Raw genomic sequence first — 24,817 nt, 5'->3', positions numbered from 1 at the left:
TCCTGTCAAAGCTTCAGGTTTCTTCTCTGGAGTGGGATAAGTAGTAGTAGTATCCTCACAGGGTTTAGCTGAGGTGAATCAGAAACTTTAGTCTAATGGCTGGCACAGGGTGAGGTTTCACTTAAAAATAGCTTTTTCAACTATTATTACTAGATAGATTCAATTTTCATCATTATAAATAATTTTGCAAAAAAAAAAATTCCTGTCTATGGACTGAGGACCACTCTGATGTACCTTTAAGGGGAGAGGGGACTTTATGGATCTTATAGTAAATGGCATTTCAGAACAACATAAGAAAGGGGGATCTTACAGAGCCAGGTTGAGACAAACAGTGATTGCTGGGGGAGGGAAAAAGGAGGAAAGAAGGAAGGAAGGAAATAAGGGAAGAAGGAAGAGAGAGAGGAAGCGAGGGAAAGAGGGAGGGAGGAAGGGAGGGAGGGAAAACATTGAGGAGTGAAGAAACAGAGCAGAAAAGAAGTACAAAAAGAGAGAGAGAGAGAGAGAAAGAGCAGGAGACACCAAGAGGGGGCTTGGGCATTCTTGCCTCAAATGAAGGCAGCAGAATCTCCTGTGTTTCATTCCTTGTCCTGCTATGTTGCTAGGTTGCTTGGCAGGGCAACCTGGCCACAAGGATTGAGATCTTTGCTCCAGTTAACCATCGGGGACCAGCCTGTTACTGCTTGGCATTCTGGTGTCATTCCATGACTTTTTTACAATTGCACCGAAAAGACCAGGCACTGCAATTTTCATTAAGATTCACCAAGGACGCCTTTTGAGATCATTAATAAAGATCCTGCCTGTAACGGCTCACCTTTACTCCTCTCAGCTTTCAAACCGCCCCAAAATAGACCCAAGGCATGTGAAGAGGAGCCACCTGCAGCCACTTCTCAATCTATTTAATGGAACTATTATCTAAGCCGATTTTAATTAATTTAATTTTACAAACAGACATGTATGAGATGATATTAAATTCTACATTAGAAATAAAGTTACACTCAATCACTTTTTTTTTCCATTCGTCTAGTTTACATCGTGTTTCTAAAATCAAGTATTTTGGGGGCACCTGGGTGGCTCAGTGGGTTAAAGCCTCTGCCTTCGCCTCAGGTCATGATCCCAGGGTCCTGGGATTGAGCCCTGCATGGGGTTCTCTGCTCTACAGGGAGCCTGCTTCCCTTCCTCTCTCTCTCTCTGCCTGCCTCTCTGCCTACCTGTGATCTCTGTCTGTCAAATAAATAAACAAAATCTTTAAAAAAAATAAAATCAAGTATTTGTGATGGAATGGATTTACTATGAGGTTTACTTAAAGCTTATTATCTTGTTACTCTCAGATGTTTACTGACTTTCCGTCACTCTCAATATTGGTTCTGCTAATTTTTCAGGGATGTATGGAGAATCTTCTCAGCTGTGTGTTGACCCTTCGGCTACTGATGGCAGACTTCGGGCCATAAGAAGCAAAAAAGCAATCGTAGAAACCTGATGCTGAGAGGCAGGGTACCATGACAGTTGAGGCCAATGGCTTTGGATTCAGACGGCTCCAGATGGGTGTTCCTTGTTCTGCCACTGACTAGCTGTGTCCTCTTGCGCAATTACACAAACTCTGTAAGCTCCAGGTTCCTCCTTGGTAAAGGAGAGGCCAACTTCCAGAGCTTCAGTTAGTCAGGATGAACCCATAAAGCTGTACTTGTCACTAACGGCTGACATGGACTGCCCTGGACTATTCTGATTAGTATGTACTTTGGCCACACCTGGCTGTTCCAAATTTTGCTTACCACCCCTGCCTACCTCTTAGAATTGCTGTGAGGACTTAATGAGTTAATACACGTAAACCCTTGATCTGTGCTTGGCGAGTAGCATAGTAGGTGTTCAGTAAACTCCAGCTGTTATCATTATTTTACTGGAATAAAGTAGAAACCATGAAAAAGGAACAAGCTTCTATAACTTAACTGAGCCCAATACCCCGGTGTCCAAACTCAGCCCTAAGTATGAGATTCTATTAAATACTTGTATGGTCATCAGGTACCTGCCATCTATTTGAATTTTCAAAAAAGTACTCTGAAGTTTGGATCTTATGATCCCCATTTAGAGAAGAGGCCACATAGTCTCGAAGAAATGATGTCACACTCGTCTCTAGCCACACACCTAAGAACAGGAAGAAGCAGAAACCAGGTGAGGTCTGCTGACTGCCGGCCAGGGGCTCCCTGCATACACACCCTTTGCACATTCCCCAGAAGTCATCATTCAGGGCACACAGCATGTCAGCAAGATCTAGCAATGAACAATCTCTTCAATAAAATGGAATCCTGCCCAAAATTCTTAGAACATCATCAACTGATATATAAGATCACCGTACTGACAAATGTTTTCTTTAATTTAAATGTCCATGTATTGTTTCTTAAAGAGGATCCCAGGCTCTCGGCTTGGAGGGAATGTTATCACCCTCCCTCTTCTGCTCCACAGCTCCTGCTCTATTCAGGGCCTGACTTCTCTTCCCTGAATTGCTACAAAAATATCTTCCAACCAGCTCTCTTCCTTCAGCATCTGCCTCCTCTCCTCTAGAGTCAACTGGAGAGAGAGTTAGTTATGTCCACAATTACCTTCTTCATGCCCCAGCTGGGAAATGACGCCTCCCTACTTTAAGTTTTAGTGGGTCCCCATGGCCCAAGGGATAAAGCCACAGTTGTCTCACAAGGTCATCACTGAACTGTGCGTTAACCCCGCTGTCTGAATTTAGAATTGTGATCACAAAGACCTGCTTGAAATGGTTAATATACACACGTTTGCACAAATATACACATATGTACACACATGCCCACACATGGGTAAGCACACACGCTTGCACACACACACACACACTCATGCACTCGCGGCCACGTTCCACACATCTGTGCATACACACGCCACATACACACATAGACATAATTACCACATTTATATACATACACACATGCATACGCATTTATACACACACACAGCTTCTGCTGTTCTTAATAGCGAGGATGGCATATTCTTTATGCCTTTGTTTCCAGGAAAACCACTCTGTTTCTCAGTCAAAAAGACTACTGTAGAGATACCTCTGAAGACAAAATGCAGGGAAAACTACTTCTGTCATGCTTATTCTTCTGTCTGCCTTGACTCTTGCTCACTTGTGAATCTTGCTGGTGCTCTAAGCAGTGGCAGGTGACCTCGGGGTCAGCTTGGCACCTGTCCTCACCTGCCTATGATTGCAGGAGGACCTCCATCTAATGTTCAGACTCATTTGTGACTGAGGCACAGGGTCATTTTGAGTGCTGACTTTATATTTGTGCCAAATTTGTAAATCCCACCCAATGAAGAAACCACTGGAGCTCCTGAGATCTAGATCTAGAGACCCCAAATCCAGATGCCATCTCACCAACAAAACACCAGCCCCTCACTGTCAGTCTTCACTCTGGGCACCAGTGGAGGACCCTAACTCTTTGAGGAAATGCCAAAAAAAAAAAAAGAACAAGGAGAGACCCTGACAAGGTGGGGATAAGGCCTCAAATAGGGACCCATCTCTGATGACAAATATTCAGGACAGCCATCAAGTCTGGGCATACCAGTCAAGAAATGGCTTATTTTCATTATGTGACAACACACATAGTGTCATGTTATGTATGGTTCCAGACTTCATGGTTTCTCTTAAGTTTCCCAGTTGGAACAAGTGTCTTTGGGCCTGAAGAAGAAAATCACGTCTTGTGTAAGTGATGGTTAAGACTGTGATAAAGTTATGTGAATGGGATTCTCTTCTGCACGCATTCAGGTAGAAATACTCTTTGCCAATCCTTCCGCAGGCTGCAATGCTTAACTAAGGGTGGAAGCTCTAGAGTCTGAGCCCACTGTAACTGAAGTTGCCTTGCTCCAGAGTTCTTATGTATTCCTCTGCATCGTGTTTTGTTGTTAACTGGAAGAATTAATGCTGGACCTCCAGTCACCTACGTTATAATTAAGGAGTGTTTGAGTATTAATAGACTCTGATTCATGCAGTTAAAAAATATCCTACTGAACTGTCTTATTCTAAGAGAATAAAAGCCGCCCTTAAGCAACGGATGAGAGAAAGTCCTTGAGTCATTTCAACCTAACCACGTCTCACCTCTCACTGACCTACTCTAGAACTTGAGACAGGAGCCCTTTAATTAGACAAAATGGTCAGGAGGAATAAGGTCCCCTCCGGAGAGATAAATGATAATGTCCTAAGCATCTTAAGCATTTTGATAATCATTGTTCTTTTCTTCTGCAGTATCATCTCTGCAGCATTTCTTCTAAGCTCAAGATACAAACTCCTATGGAAAGTCTGTGGATGAATGGATAAAGAAGATGTGGTGTCTGTATACACACACACACACACACACACACACACACACACACACACATATATATATATACATATATAATAGAATATTAACCAGCTTTAATAAAGAAGGAAATCCTTGTATACACACACACACACACACACACACACACACTGGAATATTAATTAGCTTTAAAAAATAAGGAAATCCCACCATTTGCTTCAACAAAGATGATCCTGGAGTGTGTTATGCTAAATGACAGAAGCCAGACAAAGAAAGACAAATACTGTGTATGTGAAATCTAAGAAAACCCAAAACCGAAAACCAAAAAGTCACATTCATAGAAACAAAGTAGAAGGGTGGTTGCCAGGGTTAAGGGGAATGGGGGAAATGAAATGAGGTGATATGGGTCGAAGGGTACAAACTTTTCATTATAAGTAAGTTCTGAGATCTGATGTATAAAATGGTGATTATAGTTAATAATGCTGTGCTTGAAATTTGCCAGAAGAGTAGATCTTAAATGCTCTCGCCAAAAAAAGAGAAAAAGATTGCTACTTGAGGTAATGGATGTATTAATTGACAATATAATTTTTCTACAATGTATCCATATATCGAATCATCATACTGCACTTTAAATACATAATTTTTGTCAATTATATCACCATAAAAATAAAAATATTAAAAAGAAAACCTGTGACGAGTTTTGCTACTTGATTTTGATGTGGTTGATCAAAAATCACAGACTTTCAGAACTGGCAGATACTTCAGAGCTGGCCCAATTTCATCATTTCACAGACAGCAAATCCAAGTCATCTTCCTAATGGACACTCATGGGCAAGAGAAAGACGCTCTGTGACCTGTTTATCACTGTACTTCCAGGGACTAGTATGGCAGCATCTAACACTTGGTAGAGCTCAGCAGATTTTTTTGTTATTGTTGATCTACATACCAATTGCCTGGTAAAATAAAGTTCACACATCTAATTAGCTAGAGAATGTAAATAAGACAGCAAGCCTTCTGGGTGTCAGGCCCATTGTCTCCCTTGAAGCTAGTTAACATATTACAATTCATCCCAGTTTTCAGGGCAAGACTCACAAGTGCCCAAATTAACAGCTAAGAAGTGTCTTCAGTCTTTTCCATATACCTAGAAGGAACTCTGGGTTGGAATTTGTGGGTTCCTTTCTCCACAATTCTTAGAAGTGAGAACTTCTGCATTTCTGTCAGAAAGGGGGCATGTCCTATCTCTTTCTCCACCTCTCTACTTGGTCTCAGGGATAGTGATGGTGGGGTTTTCACCATATTCCCCATAGCAAAGCACAATGCCATCTTGACTGGATGCTGGTGATGTGTTGGTTCCACAGGTGAGAGCCTGAGGGTCTGCCAGGGTAGCATGTCTACCCACCAGGAACGTGATATCTAGCTAAATCTTGAAATGACCAGTATCACATCAATGAAACAAAATCATATTTAGGGAAAGAGCTTCCATCCTTTTCTTAATTAGGGGACTACACAGTCTTTCCTGATGTCAACAGACCTCTGCCCCAAACTCGAATGAAGTCGGGGATCTGTCAGCAAGTTGAAGGAGTCAGGCACACTGTGTTGGTCATGGCTGCAATAGCTTACATCCCTCCTGCCCACTCCAGGATCACCAGCCATCAGGTGATCTAAGCCTTCAGTGGAGGCTGTGTGTGGGGTGTACAAGTTGCTCTCCTGCTGGTCTTTAAACCAGACTGACATAGCCAAGGATCACAAACATACCTATTAGACCACACAACCAAGGTTGAGTTCCTTGGAAGATTTTTCCGGCCTCTTAATGTCAGTATTCTTCCCTTATAAGATGAAGGCATAAGCCACAGAGAAGATTTCTGCCCATGTACCCTCTTTACTGTTTTTGCTGTGGTCAGGGAAGGCTGCAGTGCCTGGAGGCTTGATTCGGAGCTTCCTATCTGGATCCTCAAGGGGAGCGCTGACGCCACTGAGCTTCTGTCCTAAAGCTACAAGCAGTCTAATTCCAAAATCCTTGACCTCATGATTAAGCTTCTATTTGCTGGATACACTGACCAAAGCCAAAGGCACTTGTCACACACTCATGAAACCAACCCTGGTGGTGGCCCTATGATGATTTCCTGTTGGCCTCAGGCTAAAACACAACCCTTATCATGGCTGAGAAGGCCTGTGAGCCCAGCCTGCTCCCAGCCTGCAATCCACCTGTCACCACTCTTTCCTCTCCAGGCTCTACCAGCTGTCACTGTAGCACAATCTGACCCCCCACATGTCCAGCCACACTCTCCACTCCCCCAGGATCTATGGTTTGCTCACCTTTTAGAAAACAGCTGAGACAGCTCTACTCTGGAGAGCCTTCTCCAGCACCCTGGCCCAAATGATCTGTTCTTCCTCTATCTCCCTCTGCACATCCTGGGTTGGATTCGTCTTAGCACTTACTGTACCTTACTGAGTTTTCTCTCACTGCACTGCACTCCCTGAAGGCAATCACCACAGTCAGCTTGGTCCTTGCTGTCCCCACAAGGACACTGGTAATACAAATATACTGGACAAAGGAAGGTATACCAGGAATGTAATGAAGCTGGCAGGTTCATTGGTTCATACAGGAGAGTTAATGGGCATGCAGTTTTTGTGCCATAAGTCAAACAACAAACACATCATCCACCTCAAAGGACAGATGGGGCAGTGTGTCTTCATGCACATTGAAGGCATGGGTGTTATGGAGGAGAAGCCAGATTACCTGATGGTTTTGATCATGCTGAGGCCCATTTCAACGCAGCAGTGGGCGTGGTCCTGGCGGGGCTCAGGAAGCCCTGAAACACAGTAGTAACAGTCCCCCAGGATTTTAATGCGAAGGCAGTGATGCTCCTGGAAGGAACAGGGCGGAGAGGACAGGACTGAGTCAGCAGACTGGTAAGTGCTTCTGAAAGGCTTGGGAAGGCAGGCAGTGGGGTCAGGCGTCTTCACCCTGGGCGTGGGGGAACACCTACCTTTGAAATACACTTCCGTCATCTTCCTAAGAGATTGGCGGGTACCCTAAATAAGAGTTTGAAGGGCTCAGAGGTAGAATGGAGTCACAGAAAAACACTGGAGTTTGAGCTCAACAAATACAGGGCTGTATCCCAGCTCTGCCACCTACTAGCCTTCTGATGAACACCCATCGGGTGGGCAGGCCTGGCCAAGAGTGGGCATTTAAAACACACGTTCAGTGTTCCCCTGTGAATCCTGCTCATCAGTGTCTTTTTTTCACAGGACAGATCTCTGAATTAATAGTTTTTAGCAGTCTTAGCTCAAGAATAAGCAATTAAAAGTACAAATCACCCAGGGATGCCTACTATTTCAACTCTGTTTTAGGCCTTTTCCCAGCTAGCGTACTGACACCTTAAGAAGAGGGTCTGACTCTGTCTCACATATCATTTTATTCATGTGTGAGTTCATATGTTTATTCATTGAAAAAAATGTCAATAGGGAACTATGATTAAATCAAGCATTGTCCCTGACACGAAATTTTTAATAATAACCCCTCTGATGCACCCTATATTAAACAGTGTTAACCGTCACAACAAGCCTATCAAGGAGGTACAATTTTTATCCTTGTTAAGGTAAGGGTAGTACCTTCAGTACCTCATAGGTATGGAGGATGGCACAGATGTTTGACAGATTCGCAGTCTTGAGGACACGATTCTTACTGAGTCTCAAAGAACAACAAGCACCAGGGAAAAGATTGCATTTTCACGCTGGGTGGGAAGAGGTTGGATTATGCAGGTTTTCAAGGAAAGAGACCTTCAGGCAGCATAACGTAGGGGCTAAGAGCACTGGCTAAAGAGTCACACTGCACTGGATTAAATCCTACATCCCTACAGCTAACTTAACTTCTGAACCTCTGTTGCCTCATTGGTAAAATGGTAAAAGAACGGGACTTCATCTTTGACTGTGAGGATGGTAAGATGAGGTGTATGGAGGCTTAATATGGGGTCCAGCAGACAGGGTACTACATCAGTGTCGCCTGTCTCTATGATGAGGAGTGGGGCTCTTGACCCAGTTTTCTCACATTTGTCTGTGATCGTGGGCAGATGACTTTCTCTTTTGGCTTCCTTGGTTACATGGGTGGAACGGAATGACCTCTGAGATGCATCCCAGATCTGAAGTCCTAAAAGCTTACGGGGTTTGTGAGTGCAAGGTTCTCCTTGGGGGAGCAGGATCCAAGGACGGAGGAGAGGAGGTATGCACAGAGACACAAGCAGCACAGTGGACACCTTGTCCTGCCAACCTATATAGCACCATGATGGTTTCCTGATCGGATCAGGGGATTCAGTCATTGTGTTTGGGTAACAAATGAATGAAATCATTCTCACAATACAAAACACAAATATCAGGCAGAGAAAAGAGAAAGAGAACTGGCACAAGTGCCTTCCCGCCGGGCTCAGATTGGCAGGATGTTGCCAACCTTCCCAAAAGGGCTCAGATGCAGTCTTCAGAACTCTGATGGCATGCACAGCTGTCCCAAGGTTATTTTTGGGAGCTTGTGGTTCCTGTCTTTTGGCTGCTTTGTTGCAGCTAATTTTGCAAGAGACCTTCTGATGGGGGCTCTGATTAAAAGGGAGGCTCCAGACCTTCAGCTGTGTCTCCTAAGACCCCTAGTATATGGCTGGAACAGAGCCAGAGAGTACTTGGCCTACAGTTCCTGGCATTTTCCAGATCTGTGGCATGTATGGGACAGTTATAAAAACAAAGCAAAACAAGAAGGCCCAAGGGGCTGCTATAAAGTTCAATTTTGTATTTTGCCAAAGAGAAGTATGAAAAATCCATCAACAAACCAACAAAAAAACGCCAAGTGCCATCCACTATCCCCATGACTTTATGAAAGAAAGGGCATTTTTTTTTTTTTAAGAAAGAGCATTTTTAACACCTAAAAAGTAAAAAAGACATTCTTAAAAGAACATTTTTGGAACTAAATAAAATTATCATAAAAACTCAGTATATTACAGATAAGTATGTGTATATTTTATCTCATGGCCACAAATTGAACTTCCTGATATTTGATTATGAAAGAGCATTTGAGAACCACGGATAAAATAAGTCAGATTGAGATTTTGCTGAGAACACTGAGGCTGAGAGACTCAGTAGGTGCATTCAGTCAACCACACTCTTTGGGGGCAGAAACTGTTCTGAGTGACTCAAGCTAATGGTAGTCTGGAGCGCTGAGGGCTGGCACTGGGGAGGGGGGAGGGGAAGGGTAGAGAGGAAATGCTTTAGTCTAAGAATCCAACATCTGGATTCTGGTCACATTTACCAGCTGTTTGAGCTTGGCTGAATCACTGACATCACTGAGATGTGAGTTTCAATTGCCCATCTAGGAAATGTGTCAAAGTAACCCACCGTGTTCTTAATACATAATAAAGTAAGCATGACCATCAGTTAGCAATGGTAGCCATGACCACAAACACCTGGAAACAGCCATCCCAATGTTCAGTGATCTTTCTTCTTTTGAGTCTTGTCATAATAGCCCTGATCAGGGAGGACAGGTAGGATTTACACCTGTCTTTATATATGAAGATTTTCATATGAGAGATAGGAAATAATGTGAAAAATTTCCTGTGCTACAGATAAGCTGGCTAAAACTAATGATAAAAGGCAAGATTTTATTCTTTTTAGTGGCTCAGTTATACACACACACATACACACACACACACACACAAAATCTTCTTTATCCACTCATCAGTTGATGGATACTTAGGCTGTTTCCATAATTTGGCTGTTGTAAATAATGCCGCTATAAACATTGGGATACATGTATCCTTTTGAATTAGTGTTTTTGCTGGATTTTGGGGTAATTCTATTTTTAACTTTTTGAGGAAACTCCATACTGTTTTCTAGAGTGGCTGTGCCAGTCTGCATTCCTACCAGCAGTGCATGAGGTTTCCCCTTTCTCCACATGCTCACCACCATCTGTTGTTACTTGTGTTGTTGATTTTAGCCATTCATACAAGTGTGAGATGATATCTCGTTGTGGTTTTGATTTGCGTTTCCCTGATGCTGAGTGATGTTGACCATCTTTTCATGTGTCTGTTGGCCGTCTGCATGTCTCCTTTGGAATAACGCCTATTCACATCTTCTGCCCATTTTTTAATTGGATTATTTATTTTTTTGAGTGTTGAGTTTTATAAGTCCTTTATATATTTTGGATACTAACCCTTTATCAGATATGTCATTTATAAATATCTTCTTCCATTCTGTAGGCTATCTTATGGTTTTGTTGATTTTTCCTCTGTTTTGCAGAAGGCTTTTCTTTTGATAACTGTTGAATGGATAAAGAAGAGGTGTCACACACACACACACACACACACACACACACACACACACAGGAATATTACTCAGCCATAAAAAAGAATGAAATCTTGCGACTTGCACAACATGGATGGAACTAGAGAGTGTAATTCTAAGCAAAATAAGTCAGTCAGAGAAAGACAAATACCATATTACTTCATTCATGTGGAATTTAAGAAGCAAAACAAATAAGCAAAGGGGAAAAAGAGAGAGGAGAGAAACGAAGACACAGACTCTTGATTGTAGAGAAGAAACTGATGGTTACCAGAGTGGGGGAGGAGGGTGGGGATAGTGCTGAAATAGGTGATGGGGATTAAGGAGTGCACTTGGGATGAGCACTGGGTGATGTATGGAGTTGCCGAATCACTGTATTGTATACCTGAAATTAATATCACACTGTATGTTAACTAACTGGAATTTAAATAAAAACTTAAAAAAAGTGTTATGGGCTGCATGTGATATTCATCAACTCTTAACCAGTGATTTTCCATGAAAATAGATATAAGAGCATTTTGGAAAAACTTAAGTAGGGAAAATAAGTAATATTTATTGAGCATCTACTATGTGCCAGGAGATGTGTTAACTACATTCCATTTAGCTTGGCGAGTCTTCATGAGCACACTTCGAGTCACGTGCCGTTTCACAGACAGCCTAAGTAAGCGAAGGTCACAAAGCAAGTAAGAGACAGAGCTGGAACTCGCACCCATGTCTGTCTACCTTTGCCGAACTCCACGCTCTTTCTCCAGGAAACTGAAGACATGATGACAGAGTCCAGAACGGTAGCTCTCCTGACAGAAATGTGTTTTGGACACAAATGGTGTCCACAAATGGTAAAATGGCTTATCATCTTTCTGGAGGAGACACACATAATGGGGTGAATGTGTCTGTGCCCAGGGTCCATTTTTCTTATAAACAAAGGTGAGGCTGGCAGCCTCTTTGAAAACCTTTGAGCTCAACACAAATGGTGTGTGCATGTATGTGTGTGTGTGTGTGTGTGTGTGTGTGTGTGTGTGTATAAAAATATATACACATGAAAGACCTGTCTGATCTGCCAAGTTCTGTCAATTTGCAAGAACATTTTTCTGAGCAGTGCCTATGAGCTGTCAGATGACTTGACAGTAATATCCAAGCAACTTTTTTTTTTTTTTTTTTTTTACCAGAAACTGCTTTAGGAAGTTTATATTAAGGAAGCAGGTTGCTTTGAAAAAAGATACTGAAAAAGAAAAATAAAGTAGGGTGAGGGTCTTCTTGCAAATTTTATTGCAAATTTATTATTAATATAATCCTTTTCTTCCCATCTCGATGGCTGTGATATAGTATAATGATTTTGGAAGTTTATGAAATCATGTTGATCATAGATGATAATGAAATAATAAGAGCACCAAATTATCAAAGACGGTTATACTGTTGAGGACGGATAGGATTACAAGGATATATACACTTGCTGCATTTTCTATACTTTTGATGTTTGAATTTTACATAATGAGTAAGTATGGCTTTAATAATCAGAAAAAAGTCAATAAAAAGTAAAAGGCTGTGGGACGCCAGTTGAGCATCTGCCTTCTGCTCAGGTCATGATTCCATGACCAGTCTGGGATCTGGCTCCTTGATCAGCAGGGAGTCTGCTTCTCCCTCTGCCCTCCCCCACTTTTGCTCTCTCTTGCTCTCTCTCTGACAAATAAATAAAATAAAATCTTTTAAAAAAATGAAAGATTCTCAGAACAAAAACATGTATTTCTTAAAAAGCTGTATTAGAAACCATAACAATTTTATGAGTCTATTTAATTGTAATTACACAAGTGACATGAATATATTGTCCTAGTAGATAAATCCCCCTGGGCAGTCCCTCCTCCTCAGACACAAGGCCACCTGGAAGCCTGGCTCCCTTCCCCACCTCAGAGGCTGCTTTGCATCCAAATGTACCTTATGTGTTTATATATATGTACTATTTTTCATACGCAGCAGCTATACTCTAAACTCTATATTACATATGTTATATAACATAAACATATAAACGTATTATATGCTTATGGATCTGAGACATGCTTTTTTCAGGCAAAACAGGTCTTGAATTTCTATGTCAGTACAAAAATGGCTAGCTCATTCTTTTTAATCTGTTTATTCACTTTCCATAGGGCTGGATTTATTCCTTCCTGCAATAATTTAGGTTGCTTCCAGTTTGTCAGCAATTTAAAATAAGGTTTAAGATGCAATCGTGTCAACTGTGTAACCATAAATATGTTTTTTGTTTTACAATTTTAAAACCTTTATAATAGTATGCAAATTCTTCATTCCTGATTCTGGTGGGGGAGGGGTAGGCAGAGATTATTAAAAAAAAAAAAATAAAAAGATCAAAGACAGCTACAAAATTTGCCAAGGGCACTATCAAGGGTCAAAAAACAAAAACAGGGGCGCCTGGGCGGTTCAGTTGGTTAAGCATCTGCCTTAGGCTCAGGTCATGATCCCGGGGTCCTAGGATTGAATCCCGCATCGGTCAGCTTGCTCAGCGGGGAATCTGCGTCTCTCTCTCTCTCCCTCTCCCCCTACTCATGCGCTCTCTCTCTATCTCAAATAAATAAATAAAATCTTAAAAAAAGAAAAAGAAAACAAACAAACAAAAGCTCTATTCTGAGCAGCCTGAACCACAAGGGCTCTCAGGAGTTCAATCAAACTAAAAGGAATTTTTAGAGGAAGCTTTGAAGTTTCCTGCATTTCAATAATGCAGTAGAGAAACAGGTACAGTGGGGGAAATTCACATGCAAGATGAATTCTCTCTGATATGCAACGTAAACAAAATCTACAGTGAAAAATCATGGTGAGGCAGAGAGAGAATCTTTACAAAGCCACAGAATTTTGATGCTAAAAAAGTGCAAAAAGGGCCCACTCTAAAACCCTTTTATACAGAAGCAGAGTTTAACACTGTTGCTTAAGTGGTCCACCGCTGGGGGCAAAAAACCCCTGAAAGTAGGTTTCCTCATTCCCAGGTGAGTGGAATTGTTCTCATTGGTAGCGTTTTTTCAAACTCTTCCAGGGAGGTCCCTTAGAGTAGTAGATACTGATGCACCCAGGGTGGGGGTCAGAGCTACGGAGCACTAACGGGTGCTGAGTACTTATTTGGAGACAGACTCTAGGTTAAGAGACATTTCATGTGTTTTGTTTTGTCTCCCCCCACCGCTCCCATTTATCCTCTGTTGCAATTCTGATAGAAAATGCAGACACATAGAGAGATTTGCACAGGTACAACATTCAAGTCCAGCCCACACCTGAAGTCCCATGAGTCTAACCCTTCAAGCACCCGCAAGGGTAGCAACACATCTGTCAATGTCCTCTGTTGTGTCTCCTGAAATGCCTGTGGCATTGCTGGGGGTCACGAGGGAGCACTTCTGGCACTTGTGGGTGGCCCAATCAGTTAACTGTCTGACCTTTGCACAGGTCATGATCCCAGAGTCCTGGGATCGAGCCCTGAGTTGGGCTTCCTGATCAGCGGGGAGCCTGCTTCTCCCTCTCCCTCTCCTCCTGTGCTCTTGATCTCTCTCAAATGAATGAATAAAATCTTAAAAAAAAAAAAAAATCAAACACCTGGCCCAGTTGTCCAGAATCATAGATATCCCCACCTACCAGTGGTTCTAGGAAGATTACTTCTTTGAGCCTCAGTCACTCATTCTGTAAAATGGGAACAATAAGTTCCGTCGGTCTATTGTGAGAACTGAATTGAGGTTCCAGGGCAAAGACCCATAACAGTAAGTAGCATACACCAGGCAGTTGATGAACATTTAATAGTCTTATCAAATTAATAATAATTTTACTTCATCATGGATCTGTACTTAATTTGTTTTTTTTTTTCCTCCAAAAAGTTTATCTTAAAATTTCAGTAAGACTCATCCCAGAAGATGGATGATAGCTTCTTGCACCCCCTGGGGACCAATAGGCTGTGTACCCTGTCTCTCTCCTCCCCCCACGTCGTGTGTAAGGTGACCAGGGAGAAAGCTCAGTTACAGGGGTTACCGGACAAAGTTCACATCCCTTAAAAGTTGCACCACGTCCTCCAAATGTACTTCTGCTTCCTCTCCAAGCTCCTTTTGCACTACAGTTTCCTTGCCCTTGAAGTTCTAGTAATCTTTAGCTTCTTTTTTTTTTTTTCCTTAAGATTTTATTTATTTTTTTAGAGAGAGAGAGCACAGGTGTGTGTGCAAAGGCAGGGAGAGAAGGAAGGGCAGACTCCTGGCTAAGCAGGGAGCCCGATGTGAGGCTCCATCCCAGGAGCCTGAGATCATGACCTGAGCCGAAGGCAGAAACTTAACTGACTGAGCCACCCAGGAGCCCCAATCTTTAGCTTCTTAGAGCTCCTCAAACAAGCAGCATGTTCTTGAATTTTCACACTTTCCTATGTGTACACCACAGCTCAGCCTAGAAGGTATTTCTGTTTGTTCTCTTTGGTCTAATCTGATACCAGGAAAGCTTCTGCTGTTCCTTAAGACCCAGCCTGCACACAGCAACTTCTCTGGGTGCTACCAAATCACCACTGTGCTCCGCCCCCACCCCCACTATCCAAGCACTGGCTGCTCCTTCCTTCCTCCCCCAGGACTTCTGCACCTGTTATTGCCTGAACATATTGCCCTGCAGTTCTTATGGATCTGCTCTCCCTTTACCAGACATAAGCTTCCTGAGGTCCAGGATGGGTTTTGTCTTGCCAGAGTCTTGCACGGTACCTAGCAATAAATGTTAGTTGAACAACCTGGGTTAGATTTTACTTAGCAACCCTGTCCCGGGGTCAGTGGAGTTTATCATGACACTAAAAATTGACCCTGATCACATCTGTTGGTTCTCACTGGAGGGCCATTTTTGGTCATCTGAGGTCTTTGAGTGGAAATAGTCAGAACCATAATATGAAGTAGAATAACTATTGTAACTGGCACCAAGACCCCAGAGGTAAAACAGTAAAGGAAATGGGATACGTTCTTCCCCACCTCCAAATTCCCAGTCCTTCTGGTAAACTCAACCCTTCTCCTTAGGAGGTGGCAGGGGGGAGTAGGGAGGGGGCTTGGTTTTCACCTCCTCCTCTGCCAGGTCAAGCCTCTTATTTATAGCTGTCCAGTAGCTACAGGTTACAAGGCGGGTTCCTTGGCAGGTCCTTGACCATCTCCCTAACTTCATCTCCATCCCTCCCTACCTTCACCTGCTCCTCTCGCAAAGCTGAATCACTTCTGGTTTCCCCACACATACAAGGTAGCATCTTTATTTTCGCTCTCCCTTGGTATAAAATGACCTTCTCTGCTAGGGGTGCCTGGGTGGTACAGTTGGTTAAGCATCCAATTCTTGGTTTCAGCTCAGGTTGTGATCTCATAGTTCTGGGATCGAGCCCTATGTCAGGCTCTGCACTTAGCCTGGAGTCTGCTTGAGATTCTCTCCCTCTGCTCCTCCTGCTCATGCTCTCAAATAATTAAAGAGATCTTTAAAAAAAAAATGACTATCCCTGTCTTCTTCACTTTGCTAATTGGTGTATAATTTATAAATAATAAATTTTTTATAAGTAATAAATATTTATAATTTATAAATAATAAGCTGTTAATTTTGATGAAGTGTACAGTCCTGCTCACTTGTGGAGAGCTATATCACTCCCAACTCACTGCACCCATGCTTCTGTGCAATCAGTCTGCTCCATCCACCTCCAACACATGGCCACCATTTGTCTCTTTTTTGCCCTTATAATTTTGCCTTTTCTAGAATGTCTTATAAATGAAATCATAAAGTATCTAGGCTTTTTGGTCTGTCTTCTTTCACCTGGCATATTGCTTTGGAGATTCTGTGATATTGCTGTGTGTCTCAGTGGTTTACTCCTTTTTGTTGCTGAATACTATTCCATTGTGTTCGTTTTCCCATTTTTGAGACTCAGTCTAAGAATCACTTTATCTGGAAAGTCTGCTTTGATGCAAGGGTTATTGCAGAGTTTACCTTCCTACAACATTCCAGATGTAACCTTATCATACACACAACACATTGTGCATTGATCATTTATTGATGTGTCTCTGGCTAGACTTAATTCCAGGAAGGACAAAGTGTGTTTTTGTTATTCCCACACTCGCGACACATAGCACAGTGCATAGCACCAAGCAGGTACTCAGATGCAAATCTGAATGGCTCTCCTTGGAGGCAGGGAGCCTTAAATTTGGACATTTGGATGCTCTGAAAAATGAACTCCCACTTGATGTGGTTGCACGGGATTCTCTCGAGAGCCCGGTGAAGTTGGCACTGATAGAAACACACTTTACAAAGAAGGAAATTAAGGCATGCCTGTTTGGACCTAAAGCCCACTCTGAAACACAGTGTGACAATGATGTTCTTCTGCAACTTGCATGCTTAAGGACTAGGAATCTGTGTTTTGAGAGCAAATGTCCATCTCTTTTAGCCCGTTCTCTCGAGCCAGTTGAAAAGTAAAGATAGTGTCCTATCAGCTAAAAACAAAGCTGTTAGGTTAAGCCAAACAAAATGGCGGTCCAGTGGATTACTGGCTCTTAAGAACAGGCTAATTCGTTTCAGATGGCTGGAGTTGGCTGGGAAGCTGCAGGCAGCCATCACTGCCTGAACCAAACTGAGGCTGCAGCTGGGTGGCACCTGGCCCCACGAAGGGGGACGTAATGGGGGGAGGGGCCAGAAAACAGATAAAAAAGGTTTTGGCTTAAATGTCACTCAACCAGCTATCACTCAATTGGGAAAATTAATCTGACAAACCTCCCATCCGAGATCTGTAAATAACTAACATTGCTCCCTAGAAGGTGCGGGGCTTAGGGGTCCATGCCAGGGAAAAGGAAGCAGGACAGGAGATATTGGTGAGAAGCCTGAGTTCTCCTCTCCCTAATTTCACATGCAGTCCCTCATTTCCACAAAAGACTAGAAGGGAATTAAATTCAACTCACATGAGCCAGTCGATCAAATCTGGCAAAGAGCTCGTTGAGCATCCGGACCAGCTCCTGGGCAGACAAGGTCGTGGAGAGGTTGGTAAATCCTTTAACATCTGCGAAAAGAATACTAGACAACAGGGGAGGGATGGGGTGGGGAGGAAGCATATTAATATTTTACTCCATCCTGGAAGACATCAACACCATCCAAATAACTCAACCGTGGTCTGAGATTCTAGCTCTCCCTGCCATGAGAGTCAGGAGGAACGTGTCAGTATTTAACAAATATCTCAGCAGACAGAGTCCACCCAGCGGTTCGGGAAGGACAAAGGGGCAAAGGAAAGCCCTTCTTCCTGTGCAGGACCATGGAGTGTGGGCAATGAAAACAACCCCAAAGGGAATTTTTCACTATGAACAGATCAATTTGTTGTGGAAAGCAAAATGAAGCTTTATGAATTACCTATTTTCACAATGAACAACAATGCAGATCCCATGAGCACAGTGTGAAATTAAAACAGGGGAACAAAGAATTAAAAAAAAAAATCTCATTCTCTCCAGCAAATGACATACCTAAAATTGCAGGCAAATAGAAGGTGGTATTTTTCAAAAATTATGGGACTAGGTAGCAGAGCTGGGAGACCTCAGGCAGAATAGTTCATGGCCTAAAACTCTCACATTGACTAAGGATTTAAGTGAGGTCAGGTCATAGCTCTGCATATGTTTGGCATAAGGGAAGGGGGTAGTGCTTGAAAGCCTTCTGAAAGCAAAGCACTGTATGGACACTGCTTTAGTTCGTCCACCCAGTGAATATGTGAGGATGCCACTTCACCATGAAGATGAGCAAACTGGGGCTTGGAGAGGCAAGGAGACTTGCCTAATAGTCCCCACATAGCACGTGGCAGAGTTGGGGTTGTCCACTTAAACTGTAGGGCAGTGCTCCATCCCACCTCACTGCACCAGCTCAGGGACCCAAGCAAGATTGGAGGCCCCTCTGTGTGGAGCAAAAGGAAGCCTCGTGCCCTGTTGGTATGAATGCAAACTGGTGCAGCCACTGTGGAACACAGTATGGAATCCCCCCAAAATTAAATGATCCAGTAATTTCACAACTGGGTATTTATCTAAAGAACAGGAAAACATTAATTTGAAAAAATATAGACCCTTATGTTTATTGCAGTATAATTTACAATAGCCAGATTATAGAAGTAGATCAAGTGTCCATCAATGAACGACTGGATAAAGAAGATGTGGTGCATATATGCAATAGGACATTATTCAGCCCTTAAAAAGAGTAAAATCTTGCCATTCACAATGACATGGTTGGGGCTGGAAAGTATAATGCTAAGTGAAATATGTCAGTTAGAGAAAGACCAATACCATATGATCTCACTCATATGTTGAATTTAAGAAACAAACAAAAAATGAGCAAAGGGGAAAAAGAGTGAGAGACAAACCAAGAAACAGACTCTTAACCATAGAGAACAAACTGGTGGTCACCAGAAGGGAGGTGGGTGGGGGATGGGTGAAATAGGTGAAGGGGATTAAGAGTCCATTTACTGTGATGAGCACTGAGTCATGTATAGAATTGTTGAATCACTATATTGTATGCCTGAAACTAATATAACACTGTGTGTTAACTATATTGGAATTAAAATAAAAAAAGAACATAAAAAACAGCAGAGGCACTTTTCATGTTGTATCATCTTTGAAGTTAGGATACCATCTTAGCAGTGTGCCAATTTTTTGTTTTTATTTTTCTTAGTGTTGCATAAAATAATGGTGAGTCTTACAGTCAATGTAACTTAGTTTTAATGGGATAGGTTAATTAGCCAGAAGACATTGTAGAATGTATGTTGACTTACACTGGTTACCAACCTCAGTATTCGGTGGTTCTTAAATTTATCTCCATTACAAACCCTTTTAAGAATCTGATAGAGGGGGACGCCTGGGTGGCTCAGTTGGTTAAGCAGCTGCCTTCGGCTCAGGTCATGATCCCAGCGTCCTGGGATCGAGTGCCACATCGGGCTCCTTGCTTATCGGGGAGCCTGCTTCTCCCTCTCCCTCTGCCTGCCATTCTGTCTGCCTGTGCTTGCTCTCTCTCCCTCTCTCTCTCTGACAAATAAATAAATAAAATCTTAAAAAAAAAAAAAAAGAATCTGATAGAGGCTATGAATTCTCTCAAAAATGCACAAGTATTCACAATTTTACACTTCATTTCAAGGAATTTGCACCTTCCCTGAAACCCATTTATGGACTGATTAGGAATCATCTGGCCCTGATTTAAAAGAAAAAAAAACAACGACAACTATTGCTTGAATTAATTATGTAATGCCTCCATTATTTTAGCAAATATTTGCACATCTACCATGTGTCTAGCTACACATTGCACTAGGAAGTTTGATTAAATGATTAAAAAAGATGCAGTGTGTGTCCTCAAGATGCTCACAGTGTAGGGACTGAGGTTGGCCAGACAAGGATAAAGACAGAAACAACACGGGAGACGAATACAGCACCCCCTCCTTATCAGGGAATGGTGGGGTAGGGGAGGAGGATCCATTCTAACACTCCCAGGGGATTCCTGAACCTGCAGATAGTACTGAACTCTATAGAGACTGTTTTTTTCCCCCTATACATGCAAATGATAGAGTTTAATTTCTAAGTTAGGCACAGCAAGAGATTAACAATAATAGCAATTAAATAGAACAATTGTAGCAATATACTGTAACAAAAGTTATGTGACTCTGGTCTCTCTCTGAAAACATCTGTACCCACTGTTCTTGTGTTGAGAGATGATAAAATGCCCACATAATCAGATGAAGTGAGAGGGAAATCACACTAGCCTTCTAGTGTGAGGCTACTGTTTACCTTCTGACATTGAGTCAGAGGAGGGTCATCTGCTTCTGGACTACTGTGAACTGTGGGAAACTGAAACCATGGATAACAGGGGGACCACTGTACTCTGACAGAAGGACACACTGGGGGATGACCAGTCACAGAGGATCAAGAATTTCCTGATGCAGCGAAGTCTCAGCTGAGTTTTGAAGGACCTATGTGACCAGACAGATGGGAAAGTGAGCAGGATGGGCGGTCTGAGCAGAGCAATCGGCATCTGTTAGGGTCTGGTAGAAGTGGGGCAAATGTACCACAGATCTGCAAAAATTCAAGGGTAGCTGGTCAGAGGGTAACACTGAGCAACAGGGTGGGGAAAAGAAGAAGGGAGAGAAAAAGTGTGTGTGTTAGAGATGTGGGGTAGGGCAATGTTGGAAATGGGCTGGTAAGATTCAAGATTCAAGATTCAAGAATACAGACTTTGTCTCGAAAGTGATGGAAAGCCAGTGAAGGGGTGTAAGCATGGGCCCGATGCCTTTAGATTTCTAGTGTATACAGTTTCCTCTGGGCAAGTAAGTCCACAGTCACTGTCCTGTACAAGGTTCCGATAGCACAACATCTTCCCAGTACACAGGACCAAATGCATAAGATTTGAGTCCAGACAGCTCAGAGTTCAGAGCCCAGCTCACCACTTATGAATACCAGGACTTTGGGTAACCTTCTGAACTTCTCTAAGCCTTTGATTTGTGAGCCAGAGATAATTCTAGTACCTGCCTTGTTGGTGGATAACAAGTGCTTATTAGTACAGTTCCTGGCACAGTAGTTTCTCCGTAAGTGTGTTAGCTCTTTTTATTATTTCACAAAAATGTACTAGAATTGAATGATTGTATTTGAGAGAAAATGAGAGAAGAGAGGTATCAGAGGAGAAAGTATGACCAGTGATTAGATCATTTTTTACCTACAGCTGAAAGAAATCCTAACTGTTGACACAAATGGGAATAAGAGGAGCAACAGTATTTACAGAGTATCTACTGTGCACTGTCCTAAGGTTAATCCAAAGGATTAACCTGTTGGTTTCTCATAACAATCCATGAGGTAGGACCTACTGTGACCATCTCCATTTTACAGATAAGGACACTGAGACCTGAGTAACTTGCCCATGAACACGAAAAGCTAGGATTTGAACCAGGCAGCCTGGCTTTGGAATCTGTACTCTATCACTCTGGTATGCTACATTTGAAGTAAGGATGGTCTTTGCCATGGCAGGTGGAAGTAGAAGGGCCCATAGGTCATCTAGTCCAACCCACTCAATAGATCCATTCACCCAAAACTATTAATATCTATCTGTCTATTCTAAGAACAGTTCATTGATTCATTCAGTGGCTAGTTAGTGGAATGCCTACTTGTGCAAGGTGGTGGAATGACATTGGTGAGTAGATAGAACCATCACAGCCCTTATGAGGCATGCAACTTACTTAAAGAAGAAATTGGATTTGCAGAGACCACAGGTCAAAAGAGTTTCAGATATGCTCAGTGATCCAATATCATCAAATTTCTTGTGGTCTCCTGAACACACAGTACTTCATGCAATGGTGTCTGAACAAGTGGTGAGTTACAGGTCCGATCTCTTGACTCTAGGTATGAACTTGGAACTTCCCATGGTAATCATCTTAGAGTGTGTTCATTTTAGCATGTATTGAAGATACCATGTTAATTTTCAAATCTAATTTGCTTATATAAGTTTTTTATTTGGCTAAAAATAAGTGTTATTACCCAATAGACACTGCAAATAGAGAGACTTCAAGAAAATTTTAGCATAGTTCTAAAGAATCGTTAGGAACATGGGTCCTGGGTAGATACTTATTCCTAACTGTGTGCCCTTGGGAAGTTTATTTAACCTCTCTGAGCTTCCATTTTCTTGATAATAAAGAAGAGATCACTGAAGCAACTCTGCATCATTACGTACAAATGGGTAACTTCTAAATCATAACATAGTCCTTGATAAGTGGAGGGTATGTTACTCTTTGGGGAAATTTTTGGGAATCAGGGAGTGTTTAATAGATTGCCATGCAGACAGGTCTCTCCAGCCAACAGGTTCTCTGGACCCATTCAGTTTCATTTTGCTTGTACATGAAACTCTGGTCTACATGGCCAATATGGTGGCCTCACATGTGGACAGGGTTGGCTGGAAAGAACAGTCATCCCAGAAAGCAGGTACACTGAGTAAGCCTCTAAAATTTAGGGTTTTCTTATCCCTGATGAAGGTTCTACTGTCTAACTCTCTACTCTATCACTGAGAGAGGTAAAGACAAATCTGCCTCCTGAGTAGATCCAAACAATGTTCACCAGCAAATGTGCCAACATACATGGTGTGGGCTGGGCAAGAGGAAGGGGAAGGGAGCTTTGGGAGGGACGCTAACATCCTCCAAATCCATGTTTCCCATCACTAGGAAAGACCACTGAGCTGGGGACTCTGTTCTCCTCTCATGTCTGGGTAGGGCCATGCAATCGTGGTCTCATCAATGGAATCTGAACAAAAGTGACACGTGTCATCTGTGGGCCAAGGTGGTGAAGAAGCAGGTGTGCCTTTTCTATACTTTTTCCTCCAGGAACTGAATGCCAAAAACTCTGAGGCTTAGGCGAGGGCACAGGTATAAAACTCAGGGACCTTTGTCCCTGAGTCACTAACCAACCAGGAGCATCAGAAGTGGGCTGTTGTGTGAAAAAATGTTATTGAATTTAAATCGATGGAATTGAGAAGTGATTTGTTAGAGCAGACAGTATTACCCTGAATACTGTAAGTGCCTTAAATATATGGGGAAAAATAAGAGAAATAAATAGAATGGGGCTGGGGTGGGAGGGACCAGAAGCCAAGAAGGCTTCCAGTGAAACATCAAGTGGCCAAGTGGGTCTCCAGAGAGAATCTAGGGAAGTCTCAGATGCACAGAGCTGAAATCAACATGAGAATCCAAATTGTCTGTTTATTGCAAACAGTGCAGTTTTTGGATTAGGACTATGAGGCCCCAAAATACGAATGATGCAGCCAAAGTCTAGCAGGAGACGTGGCTCAGAGAATGTGCCTCACCCACGGGCTCCCAGTCCCCGGGGCCAGGAAAGGCCCCGTACATGCCTCCTCATACCCTGCACTGATACATGTACCCCTATATACACATCGTAGGAATTGTAATCCAGAGTCAGATGCTTACAGCAGACCGTTTTTGGGGAAGGGTCACCAAACGACAAACAACAGAAGCAACAGAGAATAAAGAATGAACTCGGTGGGTTGCCCTGAAGAGACAGACACAGGATGGGAAATAATTAAAAATACGTTCTCTCCATGGCAGTTGGTGTGCTCTGGGGGCTTGAATAGGGCAGAGCAGCCGGTCTGGTTCTCATCTCTGGTCTTATTTTAGCAACTAACAGCCTTGCAGTGGGCTGGAGGGGCTCCACCGCCCCTCCCAGAGGTCATCTTCCCAAAACCAGAGGGAGCTGTGGGCATCCCGCTGCCATCCACCCCCCCCCCCGCCCGCCCACCACCTCTGTGATGGCCGGAGAGGCCCAATGTGGCAGCAGGCATCTGTAGACTCTTCTCCTGCTAGGAATGGCTTCTTTGCCGTGGGGTGAGGCCGCTGAGAAACGCAGGGCAGCAAACCGAATTCTAATTTAGTGCAGTGTGCACTTCTGCAAGAGGGTCTGTCTCAAGATTAAGAACTCTGTTTAATGGTTTAAAATAAACGGGTGAGGTGGGGAAGAGAGAAGTCACTTCAGTTGTTCTTGACTAAGGGAAGCACTGAAAATGGGTTGATGCAAAAAGAAAGCCAAACATGTCGTTTATTGAACTTAAGGCTCCTAAGTATGTTGGTGTGGGTGTATAGTCTCATTTGCTTTTTTCCTTTATTTTCTTTATTAAGGGTAATTATTCCTCCCCTACCATCACTTTCTCTATGGTGATAGGCACTTTCATAATATTCTTTTCATATATACATATATGTATATATAATGATAATCATTAATATCAGATAATAATAATCATATATACATAATTAATGTTATATGTTATATAGAGATACAGATATAGACAGATAGATCTCACTTTCAGCCTTCACTTGTACTAATCCCTTGGTTTGGGATTCCTTTTCTTTTATATTTTTCACTAAGCTGACTCAATTTTCAATAAGGCAAATAAGAATCATCTCTTTTAGGAAGGTTTCCCTTATTCTCTCACCCTGATCCCCTTCCTCACTCTAGGTCTTATTCTTTTTATGATCTATTTGTACCCTTTGCTACTTTACCAGATGTGGAGATGAACCGTGAGAGACTGCGGACTCTGAGAAACAAACTGATGGTTTTGGGAGGGGAGGGGGTTGGGGGGATGGGTGAGCCTGGTGGTGGGTATTAAGGAGGGCACGTATTGCGTGGAGCACTGGGTGTGGTACATAAACAATGAATCTTGGA

General features: G+C 42.6%; 1 protein-coding gene across 1 annotated transcript in view; it reads right to left on the bottom strand.

Annotated features, from left to right (window-relative positions):
* Positions 1-24,817, bottom strand: part of LOC111146667 (adenylate cyclase 8) — a 222,267-nt gene that overhangs the window by 111,965 nt on the left and 85,485 nt on the right. The window contains exons 4-5 of the mRNA XM_022502313.1: positions 17,555-17,666; positions 7,054-7,181 (exon numbers count right to left, since the gene is read on the bottom strand). Coding sequence (XP_022358021.1) covers positions 7,054-7,181; positions 17,555-17,666 — 240 coding nt within the window. The remainder of the gene's footprint in view (positions 1-7,053; positions 7,182-17,554; positions 17,667-24,817) is intronic.

This window comes from Enhydra lutris, unplaced genomic scaffold (genome assembly GCF_002288905.1).
Source record: "Enhydra lutris kenyoni isolate GAN:26980312 unplaced genomic scaffold, ASM228890v2 scaffoldscaffold14, whole genome shotgun sequence".
Lineage (NCBI taxonomy): Eukaryota > Metazoa > Chordata > Mammalia > Carnivora > Mustelidae > Enhydra > Enhydra lutris.
This window is presented reverse-complemented; position numbering and strand designations above follow the sequence as displayed.